This window comes from Lycorma delicatula, chromosome 3 (assembly GCF_047948215.1).
Source record: "Lycorma delicatula isolate Av1 chromosome 3, ASM4794821v1, whole genome shotgun sequence".
Taxonomy (NCBI): domain Eukaryota; kingdom Metazoa; phylum Arthropoda; class Insecta; order Hemiptera; family Fulgoridae; genus Lycorma; species Lycorma delicatula.
Window position 1 is genome coordinate 27,284,608 of NC_134457.1, and position 18,708 is coordinate 27,303,315.

The 18,708-nt window shown below is 29.6% G+C and overlaps 1 protein-coding gene across 8 annotated transcripts in view; it reads right to left on the minus strand.

Moving 5' to 3' along the window:
- LOC142321485 (high affinity cAMP-specific and IBMX-insensitive 3',5'-cyclic phosphodiesterase 8-like) overlaps positions 1–18,708 on the minus strand; it is a 1,158,933-nt gene that overhangs the window by 115,604 nt on the left and 1,024,621 nt on the right. For all 8 annotated transcript variants that reach the window (XM_075359602.1, XM_075359603.1, XM_075359607.1 and 5 more), the window contains one exon: positions 6,303–6,496. In XM_075359602.1, the coding sequence (XP_075215717.1) occupies positions 6,303–6,496 (194 nt within the window). The remainder of the gene's footprint in view (positions 1–6,302; positions 6,497–18,708) is intronic.

The window sequence follows — 18,708 nt, forward strand, 5'->3', positions numbered from 1 at the left end:
ATTGCAACAAAATTCATCTATTAAAAAATGATTTTATTTGGGAGTTAGCCTACCCCGTTGCTTCCAGAAATGAATAATTAAGGTTCTATTGTGTTCTTAAATTAATAATAAAAAAATAGATTTCGTATAGTTTGTTTTTAGTTTTAATCATATTCCAAAAAAACAAATGTCAATCGAACTTAATAATTATTTTACAAGTGAATACGGTTTCTTGTTAGAAATAAATGTTATTGTAAGCTTAATTTACATACTTAATTACCTACCATGTTGAACATTTATTTATTGCATGAGAAACGAAGTTGCAATATTGTCATTTTAATAATTAATATTTCTACCAGACGAAAATATAACTATTTAAATAATTATTTATGTCAACATAATTAATAATACACATGTATTGATAGAAACGTTTTCTCCTCTGTAATGTATAAATTAAGTAAGGAAATTGGCAATTTAAATAATTCAATTTTACATATTTATACACTCATGCCGTAAATAATTGTGACATAAATATATAATATATCCGGTTATTTTCTAACAGTAACTTTTTATTATAACGCCTAATAGTGTAAAATCAAATTTTTTTATACAGCATGCCCGTTTTATAAATGTTGTATAAGGAAGGAATTGGATGCCAGCTTTATATCAGTCACAGCTTGTATATTTTGACTTAAGTACATCTAAAAATACTACAGCTTTATTTTCATACTGCAACCTCATTATCGTACTTCTAGAACCTTCAAAGTGGTAGGTTTCCATTCTATCCGCAAATCCTCGAAAGGATATCTTTATCCAGGAAAGTTACATTATATTTCCCATCAAAAATGTTATATCTATTAGTTCAAATAATTTGATTTAAAGATTTGATTTTATATTCTAGATCAGTGACTGCGAACCTGTGACCATGAAGCTCTAAGGGCTCCGCAAAATAAAATAAATAAGAACTTAAAAAAATTAAAGAATAAGAAACAAAAAGTAGAATCAAAATAAGAAAACTTCATTCATTTTCTGTTTAGCCTTCGGAACGACTGTTAGGTATTACTTCAGAGGATATGTATGAATGAAAATGAAGTGTTTCTTGTAGAGTCTCAGGTCGACCGTTCCTGAAATGTGTAGTTAATTGAAACCCTCCACAATCTAGTATTCAAATCCGTATAAAAGTAACTGCCTTTAGTAGAATCCACAATCTAGTATTCAAATCCGTATAAAAGTAACTGCCTTTAGTAGAATTTGAATCTTAGAATTCTCGACTTCATCAGCTGATTTGCGATGACGAATTCACCACTAGACCAAACCGATTGATAAAATAAGAAAACTAGAAATCATATACTGAACGGAAATTCTAAGTTGAATTTCACGACTTTTCTAGCAGATGAGGCTTGACATTCTGCTGCCACTAGCTTCAATATTATTGTACAGAGAGGCATTACGAACGAGATATTAGGTAAATTTTTTATTGTTTTTTAAAGTATAATTTTTTCCATGGATATTGCTCAGTTGTTTAGATATCTTTTTACATTTCCTTACTGCCTATCTCCCCCTCTCCCGTTTAACTACTCATAAACACAATTAATTTGTGAGTTATAGGATAGGCCTAAAGGGCTCCGCCATAGAAATTAATTCTAAAAACAAATCCGTGAGTAAAATTTTCAGATTGAACTTCCACCTAAGCCGGTAACCAGGTAAAGTGACTTTTAAAGATCCATTCTATTAAATGTATTTTTCTTTTATTTAGATAATTGATACTACAATTTTAAATATGGAAAATTTTTGCACCGTGAAGTGGACATCATGTACGGGTATGAGAGAGACATTAAGAAAAAGAGAACAAGAAAGACTGGAGATATTGAGAGCACAAAGATGATTTGAAAATATTAAATGGACAAACAAAGTAAAAAATGAAGAAATCAAGAGTAAAATAGGTTAAATAAATAATATATACTTAATATTTTCGCTTTATTTTCAATGACTGTGCTAAATAAAATCGAAAAAATGTACAGAATGACACATTTAAAAACTCATAAGCATATTGACCCATTTTCTTTGGTCTATCAATTTGTACACGTATTTAAAGCATATCTAAAAGACTAACATAGTTAAATTTTAGCATAAATTTCCAAGAGATAAAAGATAAAGCAAATGAAATTTAAATCAACCTCTCCAGTAATCCTTTTTTTATTGAATTCAAATGAGAGTTTCCCTAAACTGGACGTAACTCATGAGAACTAACAATTAAATATACATGTGTAATTTATCTAGTTGTAGTTTAAAATAATTGATAAAAAGACTAATTATTTTAAGATTACTATTATTTCGTGAATCAAATAAATTTTGATTAAAGTAATGACAAAATGGTATGAGGCAGTTTTAAAGTAACTCATTAAATCTATGAAAAACACTGGAATGCATTCTTCATGATTAAGTTATAAATTTATCAACTATTTATAATTTAATTATACGTAATTAACTTAATTAGCGAAGGTAAAATAAAAATGTGTATATGTTTATAACAATTTATAAAAATTAATAATTAATAATAACAACAAAAACCACATAAAAATGTATAGAATATGATCTGATTTTCATAACAAAGGTGAATATTTTATTTCAAACCATATATGAACGCAGTTTTAGTGTTATGAAATTCTATCAAACACGAACAAAATAACGGCAAATAAAGAGGACGAAATTCTATTATTTTCCCGTACTTTTATTGGTGCGTTTTTCCATTTTACGATCCAATCCCTATAATATATCATTTTATTACTCTGGCTTGAGGACTGCCACTTCAGAAGTACTCTATCAAAATTGTATTATCAAAAAAGAAAACAAAAGTATACGAGTTATCAATTATTATACTGTTAGGCCTGCCTTATTTGCACTTATGAACTTACAATAAAAATTAAGAATGCTAAACACGGATCGATTCTAGCTCATTCATGAAATAATAAATAATTATTGACAAACTCCACACACATTACGAACTAACATTTTAAACCATTGTTCAACGCACTTATTTCAGATTGTAACAATGACTAATTATATAAAGTGAAAAGTATATTTACTGTAACATTAAATTTAAGACGAATATGCGGTTTTCATACAAAAATTGTATGTAAAACTGTAGCAGTTTTGTTTTTAATAGAATTTACTAACATTACTTATATTTCATAATAAAAAACAACAATAGAGTTATAATTAACAATAGAGTTGTAGGACTTTCCTAACTAGTCCTACAATTGTGGATTGTTTCTGGTAAGGCTTACACTCACACAACTTAATTAAAAATATTTATCATTTTATTTAAATATTATATTTTTTTCGTTTATTTAATTTAATGATACTAATTAAAGCGCGCGCGATTACCGTATTTACTTCGCGCGGGTGTGATGATACTAACGGCGACGGTCGGCACTAATTGAACTATAATAATTTCACAATTTATATAGAACAAATTTCGCTTGCACGGTCGGAAAACTGTAGCCGCGAGGCTAACGCATCAGGTACGAGTGAACCGGGCGATCGACTTCGAGACCTGGCCAGATCGAATTACTTTTTTACACTTTAAATATTATTCGTTTATTTAATTTTAGCGCTCACCTGTGACGTCGTAACATAGCAGTAGTTTTGAGCATTTTTTGGGGTTGGGTTGGAATCTTGCAAAATTTTTTTTGTAAGTATTGTTGTTACTTTTTGAACGTTAACAAATGTGCCTTACAAAAATATGACCTTAATTAGGCGAAAACTAGAGAATTGAAGGTGACCTTGCTCTACAGCCTCATCCCCTTGACCTTTTACATTTAAAATTTAACGGCATTAATGTCCCATATAAATAAATGTAATCTGATCAAGTTTGATCAAAATCGGTCCAGTAGTTTTGGAGATATAAGGTGATTTATAGACCAACATCTAACTCATGCGCATAACCTTAACATCCGGAAAATTTCTATCTGTTTTTCTTTCTGTTTTTTTAGTCCCTTAGGTGTCAAAACGTCGTCGGCCTCCGTAGCGCAAGTGGTAGCGTCTCGGCCTTTCACCCGCAAGTCCCGGGTTCGAATCCCGGTTTAGGAATGTCATTTTCACACATGCTACAAATCATTCATCACCCGTCCTCTGAAGCAATACTTAACTGTGGACCCGGAACAAAACTATCCGTTCTAGAGCTGTAGCTCTGCTATAGAGCTATCTAGACGGGAAACTAGTAAGTTTCTGCCGTTTCAAAGAGAACTGTAACAAATTACCCATTAAATAAATTTGTTTATCCATTAAGCAGATATGGTTGAACCGATTTTAACGGAACTTGATGAATGAAACTTTATTGGTAATACAGGTTTCGTTTTAACTTAAAATTTTAACAGTATGTTCTACAGTGATTTTAAAAAAAATAGCTTTTTGGCATCTATTCCTTAAGGATATATTTTAAAATTAAATTTAGTAATAATTTTGCAGTACTCACTCAAAAACAAAACATCATAAATTATTGTTTTTCAATTTAAAAAAAGCACGAGAAAATTCAACTCATTTAAAGATTTCATACTTCCTTAATATCTTCATAATCATTTATCTTATTTCTACTTTCCGGGCTATCATAGTATGTTGACAAGAAAAGCACTGTAACTGTTAAAATTTTGGCTATTCCGTTTTTTTAATATTTTTTGCCGTGTTTTGAGGTCCTCAGTACACCGATGGTAATGTCACTCGTGGCATTCGCATCGGTGGCCGAGGCGGACTGGAATATGTCAAAAGCCGAGGTTTTGAAAATGTCTCTGGTAAAACCCATAAGGGATCATAACGGAGGGGGTGGCGGAGGGTGTCTTCCCTATGGGTCAGGATGGTTTTCAGTACTGAAAAATGAAAAAAAGGTAGTGTGCACTGTTGTATGCATGAATGCATGTTAGCGTCTATTTTGCTTAATCTGTATAAAATTGAAGATTATACTCGTAATTATGATATTTGATATGATGAAATACATATGAACATTGGATGTTATTAATTTTCTAATAAGCTCGGACAAGCGGGTGAAATAATTCTTTTTGAATCCATGGAACAATTAAACAGAACAAACAATTTGTTATTTTAATTAATCCATACGCCTAATAACCAAGCCGCCAAATCAAATTCCATAATTTTACATTAAACTATACCTGAGATTTAAATATGAAATAAAAGTCATACAAAAGAAATAGGCTTATTGAATTTATTTTTTAATCAAAACCTCAGTACTTTTGTTAATTTTCAAAAAATAAAAAAGGTCATAGGAAATTTTGAACATTAATAGTAATTGTTCTCTCTTACAAGCCGGGAAAATATTACGAAAAATAAGATAAAAATTAACGGTCGATAGATTTGCAAAAATTGTATAATTTCTTTATTATATTTTTATTTATTTTTTGTCCATTTTCCTTATTTTTCTGAGATTAAACGGAATTTATACGGCCGATTATCCTACCTGACAACAAACTACTTTACTCGCCGGCCTCCGTGGCGCGAGTGGTAGCGTCTCGGCCTTTCATCCGGAGGTCCCGGGTACGAATCCCGGTCAGGGATGTCATTTTCACACACGCTACAAATAATTCATCTCATCCTCTGAACTACTTTAGATAATGATGAAATTGAAATTTGTAGCGAGTGAAAAATTTATGCCACAGTAGGCGAAATAATTTTGTTAAGATATTACAAGTAAGGTATATAAATAAAAAAAGAACCTAAGAAAAACTACTTTTTTGTAAGATATTAATGGAGGATATAATTTTAGAAAAAATCCAACAGAGAATATTTTAATAAAATAAACATTTGAAATAATTTTATCATACTAATCAAGAATTTTTTTTTTGAAATTCCTAACCTAGTTTAATCACATTCTCGGGTCAAAAGTTATTTATATTTTATTAATTTAACTGCTGAGGATATAGTTCAGAAAACAAAATTCATTAAAATTTAATTTGAAACAATATATAATAAATAAATGATATTCGCAAATTCATTTGTCAATTAACACCTTATTCGTGTAAAATTTTCTTAAGTATTCATTTTTTAACAAATTATACGAATGAGAAATTATAAAAAAAAGTTTCTTTAAAAGAAATTAAAAGAGAAAAAAGAAATTACAAGGAAAAGGCACAACAATCACAAAAAATGCGTACTACCGTGTTAAAACCGATTGAAAAAAAATCACATTTATATGGACCAGATTTTTATCTGCACGTGAAAGTTTAATATGAAACAACTTGTAAAATTACGAGGAACATAATCTTAATAAATTAACATTTAATAATTAAAATACATAAAAGTGCGACACATACCTGCAAATATTTTCACCAGGAAAATTTGGAAAACGCATGTCAATAAAAACGATATGAGGCTGGACGGCATGCGCCTGATAAACATCAACCACAAGCTCTGGTTTAGTGATGACTTCTTTACGATATCCCAGCTTATCAGCTGCAGCTGCCAGAGATCGACACGTCGAATCATCCTTGTAGAAGACTAGCAGCACCTGCAAACAATATCCACTAGAGGACATGATGTATTATACTAAACCGTACGCACATTATTCTCATTCAAATATACAAAACAATTATTCTCGGCAGTCTCACACGATAGTCAAAATTCTCACACAGGCTAATCTTGATACATATAAAAGGAAAATATATATGCGTCAAATTTGTCCTTGAAATATTGCTTTACACTAAATATTGTTGCAATGGTCAGTTAATTCCCCATGAATATTAAGGACTCTTCAACTGTTGAAGACATTACAACCTTTTCAATATCTACGAACGTACATATATTTATATATAAATAATGATTTATATAATTACTAACAACTTTAAAAACAAATAATTAATTTTTACACATATATTCCGTATAATGCATATAAATAGAACAATAATGTTTGCTTCTCATCATTAGAATACATAAACAGTAAGTTTGCATGAGATATATATATATATATATATATATATATATATATATAGAGTGTTTCTAAAATGCTGAGCTGGCTATACTTTTTCGGATTCTACTTGTAAAACTAAACAAAAAATATCCTTAGGAAAAATGGAAATTCTCCTTCGCTCTCCCCCTGTCTGCCGTTTTGTTATTTTTATATAAAAATTTATATCTCAAGTTCGAATAGACGAATCACATTAATATTTGGTAAGCGTCTAGGTAAAAGTTTTTTTAAAAGTAGCAAAAAACCAATACTTAAATACCTTCGCAAAATACAAAATGGCGGCCATGTTTATTTTTCAATCCGTTATATCTCCATAAATATTAGCTCAATCAAAATGTATGTTATTTGCTTAAATATTATGCCTTTTATTTTGAACAAAGTGGCATTTTATTTTTTAAAAACGGTTAACAAATAGTCGAGTTATGGGAGAAAACTGATGTAATTTTGTATCATAATTATTAGGTTTTATTGTGAGAAAATTATTACTTTATTAGAGACTAACTTACAATACTAGAATTAAAAATTAATAAAAAGAATTAAAATTTAATCGAATTGAACGTAAAGTGGTGGACATGAAAACAGACAAAAAATTACATCAATTTTCTGCCGTAACTCTGATATTAGTAAACCGATTTTAAAAAATGAAATGTGATTTTTTTTCAAAATAAAAGGCTTAATATTTTTGCAAATAAGATAAATTTTGATAAAAGTAATATTTATGGAGATATAACGGATTGAGAAATAAACATGGCTACCATTTTGTATTTTTCGATGGTATTTAAGTATTGGTTTTTTGCTACTTTTAAAAAAAATTTTACCAAAACGCTTACCAAATATTAATGTGATTCGTCTATTCGAACTTGAGATATAAATTTTTATATAAAAATAACAAAACGGCAGACAGGGGGAGAACGAAGGAGAAATTTCCATTTTTCCTAAGGTTATTTTTTGTTTAGAATCCGAAAAAGTATAAACAGCTCGTCGCTATATATACACACACACACACACACACACACACCCATATATATATATATATATATATATATAGAGAGAGAGAGAGAGAGAGAGAGAAAGAGCACATTCTTTTTTCTTTTAGATGAATATTAAGTCAAATTGGTAGAACGAATAACCTCATTATCATTATAAATTATAGGTTGTTTTCTGAATGACGTGAACGAATAAATTCAAAGTTCATTAATTTTTACATTTTAAAATTTTACTAGAAAAAGACATAATAATAAATAATATTATAAAAATTATAAATTGCCTGAATACGATAACAAACTTATTAATAATTTTGAAAGGTTACTGCTCATAAAAGTTAACCTAACTTAATATTTAATTAAATAAATTTAAAAAAAACCTGTTAAAATAAAAAATATTACTCAATTTATCCGTTACATGATTTCATTCAAACCGTTTGTGTACAGTGGTGTGTGAAAAAGTGTTGTGCATAGTTATTATTTGCATTATTTACAATTTTATTAATAGTAATATTTCAACGATCTTCCCTAAGTCATACGACTTCGACGATGAAACATATATATTTCGAAACGCGTTAAAATAATTAACGCAAAAGAAATCGAAGACGGATGATTGAATAAATTAAGTAAATTATTTTATTTTATTCATATATATTTGGTTGTTTAATAAGTATTGAGCATTTGGAGGTCAAACTTGAGAATACATTTATGGTTTTTCTATAACTTTTTGTCATTTTTCCGGGAATACCATAATCCCGTCGCTGCAGAACTACTGTGCATTCCGGTCAAAAAACAGTGACAAGTGGGTTTCACAGGACTCTTTTGAAACTAATTTTACACCATTCCGGCTGTTCTGCAGATACCGAAACAAATAATAGTCTGACGGTGTCAGGTCCGGCTATACGGAGGTTACATTAAAACCTCTCAGTCAAGTTTTCTTAAACTCTGACGGGTTGTTAAAGATGTATGCGGTCTGACATTGTCAGCGTAGTAAACGACTCCAGTTCAAGCCGTTTCTTTTGAATTGCTAGATGTAATCGCGCTAATCCTCAAAAATGTAGGTCTGTGTTTTAACGTTTTTTTTAAACCCCTGGTACCGGTCTCGCTTTCAAAAAAAACACTACACATTTCCAGGGTGTGCCTTTGCCTCTAACACACCACCAGGCAGCTCTGCTGGACCCAGCTAAAAACAAATCTCCAGCATCGCCACCCAGCCGGCCGGGACTGAGTCTTTACGCCTTAGTAATTATTTTTTACCCCAACCTATCCTCCCCGAGTCTTTGCCCAATCATCGAGAGTGGGACACCTCAGTATCCCTCCCTCATGGACTCATCCCTTACTCTTAACACCCCAACGTCCTCTTCGTCGGTGTCATCTTCCATAATTTCCTGAGCTTTTTTCTTCATGATGGTAATGAGCATTTTGCTAATGATGTCCCAGTTTCGCCTCCCAAAAATCATCGCCTCCACTAAATTCTTAGGTTTCAAAACACCAATAGTGGCGATCACCTCACGCCTCGCCTCTTCCCATCTGACACAGTGGAACACTGTATGCTCCACTGTGTCACTCTGTCCACAGTACAAACAAGTGTTTGACATCCTTCTTTTCCGCTCATAAAGATAGTTATTAAAGAATCATGGCCGGATAACATTTGGGTTATTTCGAATGCTAACTCACCGTACCTTCTCAACAGCCATGGCCCAATCTGCGGAATAAGGCGCTTGGTCCACCTCCCCTTCGACGATCTGTCCTACCTAACTTGCCACTTTTTAAGAATTTCCTTCCCTCTTCGCCTGGCTCTTTGGCATACCCAAAAGTTTAACGTTCTGCCTAGCAGCAGCAACACGTGATACATAATGTTCTTCTAATCCCACCAAAAACACAGCATAACTTTCCTGGGCGTCAGTGTGGGCTTTGCCAAAGACCGTGGAGCTTCTCCTAGCTTCGACCACGATCTTTTTCCCACATTGTTGTAGTAGATTATCCGGTTTATATCACTCGCGATCAACCGCTTCAGAAACAGCTCGATTTCGATACGTTTCAGTAAAGATTCGCAGAAAGATATTCGATCGAGTAAATTTTTCTGAGACAGATCGTGCGGTACCCAAACGTCGAGCTTCTTTTTGTATTCAGCTTTCTCAAAACGGTTTAACGCTGTTTGGTGACGGGGTAATGTCATGATTGCTTACATCGCAGCCTTCCTCGACTTTTGCCAAAATACGCTAACGTTATCTCATGCACAAAAGCCTCAATACCTTTTAGACTACCTATTATAATTTTGATTTTATATCTACTAAAACAAAAAAAAAACGAATGTAAAAAAATTATTTAAATATGAATGAAAAAATGAAAAATCAAATTAAAAAGTAATACCCTCCTTAAAAATAATTAAAAGCAGAATTTATTTACAAAAGTAAAGTATACATTGGTCACCTTTTACTGGTTTTTAAACTAAAATTAAAACATCAGACACAACAAGATACGCGTGAGATTAAAATTTCTGAAGATGGTGAAGGACTTAAATTATAAAAAAATTATATAAACTCTAAGAATAAATAAATCTAATTTTGATGCATCGCCCAATTATTCTACACTTGGGACTTAACAGTTTGGATGTGTAAACGAGTCATTACTGTTTCTAGTATTATTTTTATGTTTTTTCATTCTAAGAAAAGTAAAAAAAGAAAAACACATTAAGAAATTTTCTAATTAAAAATAAATAATTATTTATAATGTATACATAGTAAATAGATAACATTTGCGGAGTTGTGAAGTATAAAAATTATTTTTTTCTCTAACGAATAAATGTTTGTTTGATAAACAATACTGTTGTAAGTAGACTGTTAATTATTTTATGCAAATGTCATAAAAATAAAATTGTATACTAAACACAATAGCTATTAGTTACAGTACTAACAAACACCACTGACCACTACTATGACGTCAGCAATTATTAATTGATATTGTAACTGATCAAATGACCGGTTGCTCAGAAAATAATTATTACTGTAGTACCTAATGCTTTTTAATAGCAGTAGGAAGCAATAGGAATTCCTTCTCTGTTATTAAAAAAAAATTGAAGGAAACATTCATTAAAAGTTTAAATTCCCTTCCGATTAATAAATAATTGATCGTTTAATAGGAGCACCATGTAATTCAACGTCAGTTAAAAAATATATATATATATATATATATATATATATATATATATATATATATATGCGTGTATTCATATTTTCTAATTTAATTCAATAAACAAATATAAATACATTAAAATATTACCAAAATTGGAATCTCGGGGTAGGGATTTATCGATCTTCATATCACAAGTCAATGCAATTTGTAATAATTATCCACACATTAAAAAAATGATTAAAATTAATTTTTCATGTAATAGAGCGTTTAATGTAATAACTAAAACGTACAATTTGTATGAACACAAAATAGCTATTTTCCAAATAAGGATAAGTTTATGAGAATATATTTATTTGTTTATCTTCGCGGATAGGCATTAAAGGACCATGAAAACAAATATTATTTTATGTAGTCTCTTTCTTTTTCTTGCAGAAGTTCTCAATTCTTTCGTACTGTTTAGCTCTTCCTTCTTCAGCTCATTCTCCTCTGTTGAATTTTTTCTTTTCACCTAAAGGAATCTTTAATTCAAACATTTATGACGATGTATATTTAAAAAAAAAAAACTTCATATTTGCCATTTTATTTTCATAACTGTACAATGTATTTATTTATTCCTTTAATGGTATCAATACAACAAAACACCCAGGAAAGTTATCACTTAATATTGAGAGAGCAAAATTTTATGTGTTGTTAAATAAATTTATTCATGAAGTGTCCTTGAATTTTAATACAATAATAGATTCCTCTTTTTAGATTTAATGTGAGTTTCAGTGTATGGTTTTCTTTATCAACAATACTATTTAAATTATTACCACGGTTTGATTTATTATTACTATAAAAAAATTACCTTTATTACATAATGAAATTATTAGTGACTAATTATTAATCATATTAATAAAATAAATATATATATATATAATCTTTATTATCATACCCTACTAAAGGGAATTTGTATGTGGGTTTGTGTGTGTTCGTCCCTCTTAGCTTAGCACCGGAATGTACCGATCACTAACGGAAAAACCCGATTCGTTAGTACATGTCTCAGTAGTCAGGTGTATACTTGTTAATAATATATTTTTACTTTCTTGTACGATGTAAAGGAAGTATTGTGATGGCGAAAAATTTCGGTTTTCAGATTTCAACGGAAATATTCATTTTGATCATCCCTGAATCCATTTTGACTAGTTTCGGCGTGATTTCTGTACGTATGTACGTGTGTATCTCACGTAACTCAAAAACGATTGATTAGCCGTAGAATGTTGAAATTTTGGAATTAGGACTGTTATAAAATCTAGTTGTGCACCTCCCTTATTGACTGCAATCGAATGGACCAAAAGTGTCCAAAAAAGCCCAAAATCAAAAAAAAATTGGATTTTGGAATTTTTTTTAACTGCAGTAATAAATCATTGAGAGGTTTTCAATGAAATATTATAAGTAGTACTTATTTTCATTGGTTCCAGAATTATAGCCAAATAAAATTTTAATTAATGAAATATTTGGATCTTACAAGAGGAAGGCATATCGGCTCAAATCCGACTTCATCAAATGCCCATAACGTTTGATACATTAAAAATATTTGAGAAGTTCAAAATTGTACATATAACCAATATTCAAGATAATTAATTAATCATATTTTTAAAGTACTTCGAAGGTTTTTTAATTTCCGGTTTTCTTATTTAAGTGTAAAATTTCCCAATTTGTAGATTTCAGTCCTGTACTTACAAACAAATTTCGAAAAACTAAAGTCACTGTTGGAATTACTTTTTCAGGTCTTTTCTGACAATTCTATAAGGGATATGTATATAGGCTATTTATTATTTTTTTATAACAGATTTTCATTTGTCTCTTATACGAAAAGTACACTCTCGCGTCTTCTCCGGTTAGAAAAACTTATTGTAATTTTTTAAATTTAAAAATGATTTAATAATTATTAGCGACGTAAAACACGTACTTTTAGATGGTAGAATTGGCTTTACTAAAATTTTTAATTTTTTACTAAGTTTTATTGGCAAAAAGTTAAAATAATCTCCAAAAAGATGAAAACATCGCTATAAACAAATTGTTATAAAAAGATAATGAAAATAAACGACAAAATATAGGATAATAGACGAGGATAAATAAAGGAAGGTTGTATTTTGAATTTGTTGTTTTTCCGGATTTTCTTTAATGCATGTATTTTTGTTATTTAATCTAGAAAAGATTAATGTAGATGTTTTCTAGAAATTGATCGAAGAATTGCATATGAAAATAATAAGTATCATTCATGCGGAGTGGTTTTTAGTGGATATGTTTGTTGGATATGGTGTAAAGTTTTCAGGGTCTATGTTAAGGAATGGATTTATTTGAATTATTGTAAATAATAATTCGGTGGAAAGAATATTAAAGTGGTTTAGTTGTTTTTTTCAGTAGTGATCAGAATATGGCGGAAGCAAGGACACTCTTTGATTGCCAAATTTGTCCAAAAACACGCTGGAAGGGCGAAAGAGAAAGTAATTAGTAAAAACTAATTATGTATTTGTTTCTGTGTATATAGAAATTTAAATTAAGCACCATTGGACTATAGTGTTTATAAGCGAACATTTTATTAAGTTATTATCTAATAATACTAAAGAATATTACCGGTATTGACATTTTATTATTTATTCGGTTAAACGAATACGGGTTTTTACCACATTATTCAATGTATCATATTCTTGAACATGATAAAGAATAGAATTACATAATTATCCTCTTCCAGCTATTCTATTTGATTCATTTTTTTTCGGTTCTTTTATTTTACAGAAAAATTTTAACCATGCCCTTGAAAAGGCCCAGAAAAAAAATTTCTGGAGCAGCATTCCCCACTAATTTTAGCTAGGAGCCGCCACTGATTACTGATAACAATCATAATGTACACAGTAATCGAAAGGAGAATGGTGAAATGTGAAATGTGATAAATGAGAATGTTGTAAGTCTATGACTGCTGAAGGACATAGAAGATGTATGGAAGACTGTGGCGCGTGGGAAGTAAAACAAAAGATGAACAAGTACCCTGGAAACCTAAAAAAACTTATAGAACTACCGATCCCAGATGAAATATTACCGATTATTCATCATTGTTATTAGTTCACTTTATTTATATAACTCCTACACAATGAGTCCTCGAAATTACATCACTTTATTCGTTGGTATTCATGATTCGTTTGTAAGCGGCATTATATGAAACATTTTTAATTCTTTTGATGGATTTCTAATGGAAAGACCTTTAATAATCTCGTGTGTGGAATCTAACTAACTTGATTCTAAACACACACACACACACACACACACACACATTCACACACACATTACTATTTTTAATTGAAATTAATTGTTTTAATTGTACTTAAATTTATATTTAAGTACAAAAGATTAATATCATTTTGTAAAAAAAACAACCCAATTATTTTTATTTAGACCGTTAGATAATTTACGGTACATATTTTCTTAATATACATTTAAAATAAGAAAAAAAATCAAAAAAGTAAACGCTTTTTTATGTATTAACATGTTTATTAACTTTTTTCTTTTGTGTAGTGCTATAAGTTCAAAGAAATTTTTTAATAACGCAGTAAATCATTATAACATATTTTCTTAATAAACAAAAATATCTGTACTTTTTCTATTGGCTAATAAAAAAGAAACTGTTCAGATATATATTTATTATATACTATTAAAAAAATAATAAAATAATAAGTTTAACCGAAAACTAGTTTTTTTTAACCTCCGGGACCACCGTTAGGCATTGATTCAAAGGACGAGATGAATTTATAGCGTGTGAAAATGCCATGCCTGACCGGGATTCGAGCCTGGGACCTCCGGATGAAAAACCGAGACGCTACTACTTGCGCCACGGAGGCCGGCAATGTTAATTTTAAATAGCATACATATTCATTTTTACACATTTAAAAGATACATTAATACGAGATAAAAACTCAAAAAAGTTCCTTTTATTAAAGAATATTTTTGACAAAGAATATTTTTTAACATAGATGGGAAACGAGGCAAATATATTATTATCTAAACTAAGCCGTATTTAAATATTTTTACGTTTATGTATTCATAATTTTATCCATATTTACTTCCTTGCACGAAGTAAAGGAAGTATTGTGATCGCGAAAAATTTCGGTTATCAGATTTCAACGGAAATATCCATTTTGACCATCCCTGAATCCATTTTGACTAGTTTCGGCGTGACGTCCGTACGTACGTATTTATCTCTCGCATAACTAAAAAAACTATTAACCGTAGGATGTTGAAATTTTGGATTTAGGACTGTTAAACATCCAATTATGTAGCTCCCCTTTTGAATGCAATCGACTGAACCAAAAGTGTCCAGAAAAACCCAAAATCCAAAAAAAAAAAATGAATTTTGAATATTTCTTAACTGCAGCAATAAGCCCTCAATGAGAGATTTTCAACAATATATAACAAGTGGTACTTATTTTCACTGGTTTCAGAGTTATTGTCAAATAAAATTTTAATTAATGAAATTTTTGAATTTTACAAGGGGAAGACACATCGGTTCGAATCCGACTTCATCTCCTTTTTTTTAACATTTTTTTTTAATCTAAATATTTTATTTTTTTAATAATTCAATAACAATAAAAAAAATATTAAAAATATCATAACTTATTAATGAAATAAAATTTTATGTAGTGTTCATTCAAAAAAATGTGTGTATGTAATTTAATAGGCGTACAAGGAAGTCATGCGACGTTCACATCAGATTTTTATGAAAATAAAAAAAATAAAAATTAAAGAGTACTATAACGTTAGTCTAAAGCTGCATAAATGTACCTAAATGACTTACGTTAAGAGCAATATAACGTTATAAAAAAATAAGTACTATATATAAAAAAAAAATAAAATTGCTGTGTAGTTGTGCTTATATGTCCGTAGATAATATTAATCTTTCGCTAGCCTTATACGGACAGTAACTGGATTAGAACAATAGTCTTCGTGTACAGTATCCTAACACAGAAAACACCATATGAATTGTTATATACTGTAATACATCAACCATGCCCTTTATATGTTCAGTGTTCGGTTTTATTTTTTTTTTGCTAACAATACTAACACCAGTGAAATGCGTGTATCATAATAGTTTTTTATGTCTATACTGAAACATACAATATTACAACACTGAAAGGAAAAAAACCTTACGTATTAGGATTCCATTATAAACAAAAGTTCGTTTACTTTAATTGAAAAAAATTATATTTTTTTAAGTATTTTTATTTTTAAGCTGTTTGAGTAAAACAAAAAAAAATTATTTTATAAATAATTCACAACTCTTATCATTAAATATTAATTTTTATAAAATCTAAATAATCTCTGATAGAGAATAAGTCCATGTATACTTTACTATTCCGATTATATTCAGATATAGATTCAAGAGTAACTCATATAAATTTCTTCAAAGCTTAACAATTAATTAATGAACCTTCCAGCAAAATGTACTTAGCACCAAGATTTTAAAAACTTTTCAATATTTTTTAGCACAATCGGCCAGATTACGTCACATTAGATTTTAATGTCTTCGTACAATTCGTAGTATTATGCTTGACTTATTCGAACGCATATATTATGCAACAATGCGTCGTAAATTAAAAAAAATTTTTTGTCTTCAGTTTTTTGACTGTTTTGATGCAGCTCTCCAAGATTCCTATCTAGTGCTAGTCGTTTTATTTCAGTGTACCCCGTACATCCCTAACAATTTGTTTTCTATATTCCAAACGTTGCCTACCAGCACAATTTTTTCCTTCTACTTGTCCCTCAAATATTAAAGCGACTGTTCCAGGATGCCTTAATATGTGGCCTATAAGTCTCTCTTCTTTTAACTATATTTTTCCAAATGCTTCTTTCTTCATCGATTTGCCGCAATACCTCTTCATTTGTCACTTTATCCACCAATCTGATTTTTAACATTCTCTTATAGCACCACATTTCAAAAGCTTCTAATCTTTTCTTCTCAGGTACTACGATCGTCCAAGTTTCACTTCCATATAAAGGTACTTTCAAAAATCTTTTTCTGACGTTTAAATTAATTTTACATGTAAACAAATTATATTTCTGACTGAAGGCTCGTTTCGCTTGTGCTATTCGGCATTTTATATTGCTCCTGCTTCGTCCATCTTTAGTAATTCTACTTCCCAAATAACAAAATTCTTCTACCTCCATAATCTTTTATTTTCCTATTTTTATATTCAGTGGTCAATCTTCGTTATTTCTATTACACTTCATTACTTTCGTTTTGTTCTTGTTTATTTTCATGCGGAGTTCTTGCGTAGGTCTTCATCCATGCCATTCATTGTTCCTTCTAAATCCTTTTTACTCTCAGCTAGAATTACTATATTTTCAGCAAATCGTAGCATCTTTATTTTTTCACTGTGTACTGTTACTCCGGATCTCTAAATTGTTCCTTACATAGAACTAAAGATTAAAAAGTAACGGTGATATAGAACATGTCGGACTCGCTTTCTTATTACAGCTTAAATTTAAATTACCGAGAAATATTCGCCGTTTGTAAACAATGATAGAAAAAATTAGACCGGATATTTTTAATCCTACGAAGTAACAAAATGATTTATAAAATCTGATATTATTTGCCATGTGGCAATTTTTAATTCAATTGTATTCTCTTCTATATTTTACAATTTTTTTTTTACTAAAAATAATCATAGAATTTTTACTAAATATAGATCTATTATTTATATTATTTTAGTTTTAATCTTAGTTCTTAAATTTTTTGTTATTCGAGAAGGGACCTTTTACACTCTTGGAGTTCATTAAATTTTATTTATATTTATTTAAATTTTATATTTTCTGTTTGTTTTTCTTTTTTAAATAATTACACTTTATTTTTTAAGATTCTGACTGTGATATTAGTTTCAAGTTATGTTTTTAGTGATAATTTAGTTGCAATATTAGTGGTCAAGCTTTTTATTTATACTTTTGTTTCAGTCTAATTATAATCTATGTTAATGACGATGATAATTCGAAAGCGTTTTTCGCCTCCATCAAAAAAAAAAAAAACCTATTCGGATTTAAAGTTAACAGATGAATTACATACCTTATATAATTTTACTTACATAAAAGCTGAAAGGATCATTCATCGCTCTGCCAATCGCAAAGCTGAAAACGTGGCTTTCAATTTGCATAGCCAGATTTCTCAGTATAATACATTGATACAGACCAGATTCTCTTGTTAATAATATACTGTGTAAATATAATATTGTACAGGTGTGATAAAAATTACACCTGACTTTTCTATTTGTTGTTTTCCTATTCATTCAGTCATATTAAAAATGCATCGTAAATATGCTAAGATATGTTACTATTTTAATTTATTTGATTACTTTAAAAAACAACAATAAAAAAAAGATTACCGTTTTTGAATTATAAATAATATTTTACAAGTAGTTTATTTACAGTGAGCTTATGTACGGCCACATAAGCTCAAATTTCAAACTTATTCAAATTAATTAATTTAATAATCGTGGAGGTGAAATCCGGCTGAATAATGTGCCATCACATTATTCAAATATTTCAGTAATTTGTCGACAAATTAAAAAAAATAAGATGCCATTTTGTGTACTATAAATGGCTGAAAATTTT